The sequence below is a fragment of the Sinocyclocheilus rhinocerous genome, unplaced genomic scaffold (assembly GCF_001515625.1).
Source record: "Sinocyclocheilus rhinocerous isolate Xijiao unplaced genomic scaffold, SAMN03320098_v1.1 scaffold4039, whole genome shotgun sequence".
In the NCBI taxonomy this organism is placed as follows: domain Eukaryota; kingdom Metazoa; phylum Chordata; class Actinopteri; order Cypriniformes; family Cyprinidae; genus Sinocyclocheilus; species Sinocyclocheilus rhinocerous.
The window spans coordinates 61,485-70,156 of record NW_015648502.1 but is presented as its reverse complement, the minus strand read 5'-3'; the positions used below and the strand labels follow the sequence as shown (position 1 = coordinate 70,156).

At 35.9% G+C, this 8,672-nt stretch overlaps 1 protein-coding gene across 3 annotated transcripts in view; it reads left to right on the top strand.

Moving 5' to 3' along the window:
* The window catches only part of LOC107709738 (plakophilin-4-like), a 47,111-nt gene extending 38,862 nt beyond the window's left edge, over positions 1–8,249 (top strand). For 2 of the 3 annotated variants that reach the window (XM_016514333.1, XM_016514331.1), the window contains exons 15-22: positions 1,803–1,976; positions 2,339–2,489; positions 2,621–2,813; positions 2,944–3,028; positions 4,542–4,659; positions 4,852–4,983; positions 5,883–5,956; positions 7,248–8,249. In XM_016514333.1, coding sequence (XP_016369819.1) covers positions 1,803–1,976; positions 2,339–2,489; positions 2,621–2,813; positions 2,944–3,028; positions 4,542–4,659; positions 4,852–4,983; positions 5,883–5,956; positions 7,248–7,487 — 1,167 coding nt within the window. In that variant the 3' untranslated portion in view covers positions 7,488–8,249. The remainder of the gene's footprint in view (positions 1–1,802; positions 1,977–2,338; positions 2,490–2,620; positions 2,814–2,943; positions 3,029–4,541; positions 4,660–4,851; positions 4,984–5,882; positions 5,957–7,247) is intronic. The other variant, XM_016514334.1, reaches the window with a different exon arrangement.
* The last annotated feature ends 423 nt before the right edge of the window (positions 8,250–8,672 follow it).

The window sequence follows — 8,672 nt, the reverse complement described above, 5'->3', positions numbered from 1 at the left end:
GTCAGAGGTACTGCAGTCCTAAAATGAGCCTGTTTCCAGCACAGGAGCTGTAGTAGATTTTTGTAGGCAGTTAGACGGGTCACTACAGATGGACTACAAGTATGGGATCAGTATGATTTTTTTTAAAGGGGTCATATGATGCTTTTTTTAAAGATCATTATTTTGTGTATTTGGTGTAACAGAATATGTTGACATGCTTTAATGTTCAAAAAACACATTATTTTTCAAATACTGTACATTATTGTAGGTCCTCTATGCCCCGCCTCTCTCAAACGCTTCGTTTTCTACAAAGTCCCTCCTTCCGACAAGTGCAGTCTGCTCTGATTGGCCAGCTGACCCAGTGCATTGTGATTGGCCGAACACCACAAGCACACGTCGGAAATGTAACCATAATAAGCCCCTTACCATAATTGCGAGCTTCATCTTTCAAAATAAATGTAAAGACAGAGCCTGAAAGGGGAACAGAGTCGCGTGACAGACACAGTGATGATGCAGTACACAAGCCGCGGTTAAGACAGCTGACGTGCTATGATTTCTGACAGGCAGTTCACTCTCCTGTGATGTGAACGTGTTCCCCTCACACACACACACCGCGTTACTCTGCGCTGCGCAAAACTCCGCATTTGAACAGTCAATTGCAAATACTTAAACTAATAACAAAACTGTAGCTGATTCAGAAGCGCCAGATTGTCATAGCAAAGTCAGAATTACCTCCTCTCCTAGGTTCACGAAACGGTCGTCCATAGAATGCATTGCTGTTCTGTTGTAAGTAAGATTCCTAAATGCATCTACTTTCGGAAGGCCAAATAAAGTGCTTTTGCTTTCGCCTAGAAACACACAGCGTCTCTCTGACATGGCTGATTCAACACTAACTGCGGTCACGCCTTCTACGCCTTCTTTCTTTGCGTGCACATTTGGGCGGCATTATGCTAATATTTCCACATAGTGAGTGGGGGCGTTGGGGGCGTGTTAGAACAAGCCGTTTTAGGGGGGCGTGGCAGAGTCTTAACTTTGATAAAGAATCATTCAGATTTGTGTATTTGCTATGATGTTCATCACAGTGCCAAATACTTAAATATTTAGACTTAATAGGCTATTTATTTTCAAACTTTTTTACATTTTAATCTGGACTACAACATGCCCTAGATATTGTTTGACAATGTTTTGATTCTTTATTGTTCCGTCACACTTTACATTAGGGCTTCATTAGTTGGCATTAGTTAATTCATTAGTTAACATAAACTGCCAAAGAAAAAAATCTTCTAAACATTCATTAATCTTAGGTAATTCCAATAGGCCTATTTAATAACACGTTGTTAAAATCAAAAGTTGCAACTGTGTTATTTAATGAGCTAACATGAACTAAGAATTGTATTTTTTAACAAAGATTAATCACTTTTGTAGCAAATGTAGTTTTTTCTCATTGTGAATGTTAATGCATTAACTAAGGTTAACGAATGAGATCTAATTGTAAAGCGATACCTATTGGTCTTTATACTTCTTTTGCACTTTAATCTGTGTAAAAATGTTTAACTTTATACATTGTTTTGTGTATTGCTTTATTGTATTTGAATGTTCAGTTATTTTTGTTATAAGAAAAAAAATTATTAAACCTGTTATACTGTATTATGACAACACTTTTTTTGCAGCTAAATTTCAATATCGTGATAATACCGTATACTGTTAGCAATTAACCGCAACATGAAAATTTGATACCGGCGTATCCCTAACAGAAAGTTATTTTTACAGAATTTTCACAGCTAAAACTAACCTATTACTATTTGTGTGTTCCTGTGATGCAGTGGGATGGTGTGGGGCCTATTCCAGGATTTTCTGGAAGTCCAAAGGGGGCAGAGATGCTGTGGCATCCATCTGTGGTAAAACCTTACCTCACTCTGCTGGCAGAGAGCTCAAACCCAGCCACGCTGGAAGGGGCGGCTGGGTCTCTGCAGAATCTCTCCGCCGGAACCTGGAGGGTAAGCTGCTTGTGGTCACTACAAGATAAACTGAATTATACAGCCACAGTGTTTAAAATAGAACTGAATTATATGAATGCCATAATTGGCTGGTGGATGAAGGATATGTCCTGCACAGACATACACACACACACACTATTTGACCAGATGTAGCTTCAAGGTTCTAATACAGCAACAGTTTTTGTTTTTTTTTCCTTCATTTGCGTCCTTTATTTTGGAAATGCTTCTAAAGTTAGGAGTAGACTAGTTACCTAGATACAGTGTCTTGATTCCATCACTGGTTTTAAAATTGCACACACGTTAATGCAAATTTTTGCTTTACTGAAAGATAACAACCTTTTTCTCTCTCTTTCACCATTCAGTTTGCGGCCTACATCCGTGCTGCTGTACGTAAAGAGAAGGGTTTGCCCATACTGGTGGAGCTACTAAGAATGGATAATGACAGGGTGGTCTGCTCTGTGGCCACTGCTCTACGGAACATGGCTCTGGACGCCAGGAACAAGGAGCTCATTGGTCAGTCACTCAAACTTACTGCTATGAACTCTTTACATTCCATTTTTATTATATGTCGGTTTTATGTGGCCATTAAAAACTACATTGCATCTTCAAAAATAAATGTTTCCTGAATTTGGTTGCTTTGATAGGAAAATACGCCATGCGGGACCTAGTGACCCGACTCCCTGGCAATGGGCCCTCCCTGCTGTCAGATGAGACGGTGGCGGCAGTCTGCTGTGCGTTGCACGAGGTCACCAGCAGGAATATGGAGAACGCCCGTGCTCTCGCCCAGACGGGCGGCATCGACAAACTGGTTACAATCAGCAGAGGACGTGGGGAGAGGTGCATACCGCGTTTATAGGGCTGTTTGAAGTGGGCAGTTTGCCGTTGCCACTCTGTTTCATAACAAAATGTTTTTTTTTTCTTTGAATGCCCTGGTATGTCTAGAATAATATCTTGTTCTCTGTGGCAGGTACTCCATGAAGGTGGTCAAGGCAGCAGCTCAGGTGCTCAACACTCTGTGGCAGTACAGAGATCTGCGTACCTTCTACAAAAAGGTACATGTTCTCAGCCATTGCTCTGTGGTGAGGGACCCTGATGTTCTCGTGACATCCATTCTGTGGGATCCGATCAAAAGCACACAGCAAAAAATATGAGTGTGCACTGCAAATATGTTCACAATCAATATTTTTGTCTTGTTTTCAAGTGAGAAATATATAGCGGTAGACTTTTATTTACAAAAACAAAAGCTTATCAATAATAGCAAAGACCAATATCAATAGCAAAGAATTTTTGGCAGCGTGATACATAGAGCACCATAACAGAATCGATGACGATAACCGACAAATTAAGAGGCAAACAGGGCAATATATACAAGCAACCAAACACAAAAAAGGTGGTGAACATAATCAGTAACCATGCTGACTAACAGGAAATAAGATGCATTCAAGTCCATCTGTGAAGTTTGTATTTGTGAGCTTAGAAGTCATAATTATGATGTCAGGTGTGTTCAAGTCAATTTGGTGGGACCAAAGTGGTGATGTACTATTTCTACATAAATTTCAGCGAGATTTTTTAACTCTATTTCTAAAACATAATGAATAGAAATGCACTTAATGTGTGTTCTGCTTTTTTATGTTTTTATTTCAGTTGAAGATTCTGTAAATTGAATGGTTATATATTTTCTATCATAATTGTACAATACAATGGTATTTTGTACATTCAACTTAGTTTTGTTGTAAATATATTAGTGCTGTCAAATGATTAATCGCGATTAATCGCATCCAAAATAAACGTTTTGTTTACATAATATGTGTATACTGTATGTGTATATTTATTATGTATATATAAATACAAACACATGCATGTATATATTTAATAAAAATATGTTATATGTATATATTAAATATATTTATGTATAATATAAATATATAAAATATAAATGTATATACATGTAAATATTTTCAATATATGTACTGTATGTGTGTGTATTTATATATATAATAAATATACACAGTACACACATATATTATGTAAACAAAAACTTTTATTTTGGAATACGATTAATCGCGATTAATCGCTTGACAGCACTAATATATATATATATATTTATAAATTCATTTTAGCTTAAAGAAGGTTTTAGGTTTTCCACTTGTAATTGCGACTTTGTGGTTGTGTTCATGTGCATTCAATTCGATCTATTCGACATGTCTTCAAAAAACTAGGAAACTAATGAAACAGTAACTAAAAATCAGATAGATAGATAGATAGATAGATTTTTCAGTTTTGTGCTTACAACTAGAAAAATATTACTTTATGTGTTTGTAGTGTATACCCTAATGGTTTGTGGAAACAAATATATTTATTTACAGATACCTAAAGTACCTAAATATCAATCATTACAACAATAGTTTCAAACATACAAAGGAACAACCTTCTCATCAAAAATTTGGAACTCAGACAAAATGACTTAAAATTGAAATACTTTGTCTCGGTTAATCTAATTGCATCACCTGAGATGAATAATAACAGTAGATGTAAACAGGAACTGTGTGTTCTGTGGTTCATCAGGATGGCTGGAACCAGAACCACTTCATCACCCCAGTGTCAACACTGGAACGAGACCGCTACCGTTCCCAACCTACTCTGCCAACCAGCAACGTGCAGATGTCACCTGTTATCCAATCAGGTGGGCCATTACAACAGCAAGGAATTGTAGGAAATGTAATTCTGTACAAGCTACAGAGAAAGTACTCACTTCTTATAAATGCTGATATTAATATTTATTAATTGGTTGTTTTATTTTATTCTCCTGTTTTTTTTTTTTTACTCTGCATTGGTTTATTGTTAATCGTTATTAGATTTTTTTCTCCACATTTAGGAGGTAGTGCCACCTCTTCCCCTGCCATGTTGGGTATAAGAGGTCATCACTTAAATCAGCGGAGGACCCAGTCGTCTATGCAACTTCATAATTATTATGGAGACGCCAACAGAAACACAAGTCAGTATGCAGGTGAACTTTCCTTGAGTCCTCTGTCCACTTTATAACAGACAAAAAACTAAAATATTCAAAGATCCTAGTTGTGCACAATTCTTGTTATTCTTGTGTCCATCAAAATGTAATACAATTTTCTGATTTGAAAACATATTTCTGATTTGACTTTTCTACTGATGTTATCGATGCTGTGCAGTCAGATAAAAACAATATTAACCAATAAACTTAAGTTTTTCCCCTCACAATCCTTGTCAAGGTCCAATCAAATGCCATTGGATGAAATTAAGTCCCATTATATACTGTACATGATTACTTCCTGAATATTCAGCTTTACTCAGAAATATGCAGCATAGTCGTATGGTACATCACTCTTGAAAAACAACAGAAGAATCTGTCTGTGAATTAAGAAGCTGGACTGATGTGCTAATAGATATTTCACCCATGTTCTCTTCAACTAATAGAGCAATCAGTTTTATTCCACTGTCTGGTCGGAAGCTATAATGGCCATTCATTTAAGAGCACTTGACCTCCGTAGTTACTCTTTATTGATTGGTGGTACTTCGGCCTGGAGGGTCTGATTATGTGGCTGTGATTCAGAATGCGTCAGGTCTTCATTAGGCCTGTTGAACCATTTCCGGCCATCTAACCCTCAGCCCTGCTCTCCACCCTAACTGAGGTCTTCACAGGATTAGAGCTTCACCACAGACTGTATATTTATATAAAATACAAATATAACACCTTTAAACGTCACATTATTAGAGAACATGGATGATTATAACTATACCTGGTAAATAGAAAAGTATTCATTCTGTTCTTAGGATAGAAATCATGTTTGAGCTTGTAACACTTCAAAGAGAAAGGAAAAATTTTAATCGCATTATATGACCCCTTTAATGTTTGTGTTCATCTATGTTCAGGGTCTGGAAAGCAGTCTGCCTATTTTATCAGTTCCTGTCCGTCTCCTTCAGCCGAGGAGTCCCGCAGATCACAGGTGAGGTGAAGAAAGGAAGGAAGCAGGAAGAAATTGCTGAATCTGAAGCCGGCTGAACCCAGATGCCATATGCCCACTGTAAATTACAACCATTGACGTGGATTTAATGCGACTAATCCCAACAGATGAAGTTTACGTAATCCATTGGGTTTATTCCTTGATCATTGCCCACAAATAATCTGTGGTGAAAAGCATCTGGGTTTAGTAGCACACACCTTATAGAATATAGAAAAGGCAAAATATTCACTTTTTGTAAGATTTTCACTTATTCTGTCTCAATAAATTTAGTAATAGCAATAAAAAGAATGTATGTTGGGATAAATCAACATACATTACACTACATCATGACACTGTAAATGTAAAGATGTAAAGACCTGTTCACACCAACACGAAATGTCTGTGTGATAAACATTTTAATATGAATGATGAACAGACTCAAACATTCACATGCCATCAATGCGACAGATTTTATTTTACATATTGATCTGAAGAGACAAATTGCACGTGATAATTGGACTAAATTTTTGTTACAAACTTTTAAAGCTTCAATGCTGATATTTCTACGAATATTAGGTTTTGAAATATTGTTTACTGTACAAACATAAAAAGACTGGCAATTTGAGATCTACTTCTGACATAAAATATAGGATAAGATGATTTTAGTATGGGGTTATTATGATGGTTATTCTTCAGTTAATAACTGAAATAAGTTTTTTTTTTTAAACAACCTAAAACTTGTTTCATAGCTTCTTTAACATTTCTCATTTTCATTTAATTTAACTTGATGTACTAAAATAAATACCTAAATCAAATTCGGATAAAAACATATGTAGACATGTTTAAAAAAACAAAAACGAATAAAAATGACAAAATACTCAACAAAATGACTAAAACTAAAAATGTAAATAAAAACAGAAAATATATTTAAAAAAATAATATACACCAAAACATTTAATAGTATTAGTAATAATTTGTTTAATAGCGTCTCGATTATACTAAAATAACATGGGGCTGAAAATAAAATAAGAACCTAAATAATAAATAACTTAAATATAATACTATAATAAAATAAAGTATTTTCTACAAAAAAAAGAAAGAAAGAGATATAGACAATAAAGACAAAGTATTATCCTTTAGATAATTTTATATAAATATATATAATAAACAAAATTCAGATAAAGTCACTGGATTTTAATAAATGGTGTCAGTAATTTTTTGTTTATTATTTGGTTATTCTTTTTACCTATGCAAATGATTATCAAAAAGGCACTCTTTTTGTCTGCTCTTCTAGCATGGCTGGCTCTATTACCCAGAGGAGGGAAATCAAAGCACCTATGACACTTTTGGAATGTACCTGTCATCTCCGACGGGTTACGAGGATGCGTACCTGGACGAGCCGGTTCGTTATCCTGTGGTGAGCGAGAGACAGGTGCTCAAACCCAATACCAACTACGTGGACTTCTACTCCACCACACGCAGGCCTTCATACAGAACTCAGCCCTACCCGACCTCACCTGACTCATGGGTGTAGGCATGTACGTGTGTGCGTATTTGTTCATGTAACGTGTAGCCATAGATAGAATATTGCAAAGAGGTGTTACTCCTTAAGACATATCTGGGTCAGTGGATTCCAAGACCGTAGTATGGACAAGCTGTTGCATATGAAGTGACTGGTTCATTATCATTCGACAAATTGAATTTGTTTTGTGTGTGCAAACAAGCCCGTGCAGCGACATTCATTTTCATGTGGATGTTTGTGTGTGTGTGTGCATAAATGACAGATTAAATGCTCAATTAAATGAACTTGAATTAGTCTGACCTGGGATTGAGTGTGAGCCAAAGACTTTACTTTTCAGTATCTGCTGTTTTTAAACAGTAAAGCGTGTTTAAGGTCTGATTTACTGAGAACTTGAACCATCTTTTTATGATTTGATTTTTCATGTTTTTTTTAATGGCATGTTATTATAGTCACCTCAGTTTGGAGCCAAATGAAAAGGTGTAACTAAATTACATATCGGCTGAAATGGCTAATAAAGAAATAATAGCAGTGTTAAAGAAGAAAAAAAAGAAACACTAATAATAATGTTCTGTGCATTGGAAAACAACAACGTAATTTTGTCTGGTCTCATTGCTGTAACCTACCTACTCAATGTAAAGATTAATGTATGTTCCATGGAGTCTTGTACAACTACGTCAGTTTATTGTACAACCGTGATCTGTGCTACTAAGCACAAAAAACTGTGCCATGATAAATCGCTATGTAGAACTGTGTGTATATGTAAGAGACCTTATGGAGGCAAAAGTTATTACTATCAGAATATTTAGATGTAATAAAGATAACATTTGTTTTTTTTTTATATTTGATGTTGGATTATGTTGTTTATTCATCTACCATAAATTCAATTTTATTTTCAAGTGGTTTTCGCACTACAAATTGTTAAAACATTCTATCGGAGAATAACCCAGAGGACAGATTTCAGCTTTTCAATAGCTTTCATTTGGAAGAAGCTATTTATCACTACAGCATTAATATGCTTATCAAATTTCCATTCAGAATCAGAAATGACACCCAGATTTGTAACATTGGCGTGCATAATAGCAGACAGTGGCCCTAAGCTATTCACAAGTGAAGTCCTCGCAATATTAATGAGTAAGATGTTCCATCGATAGCCACACGGGGACGCTGAAGAGTCGAGTCGGAGCAGCACCATGCTAT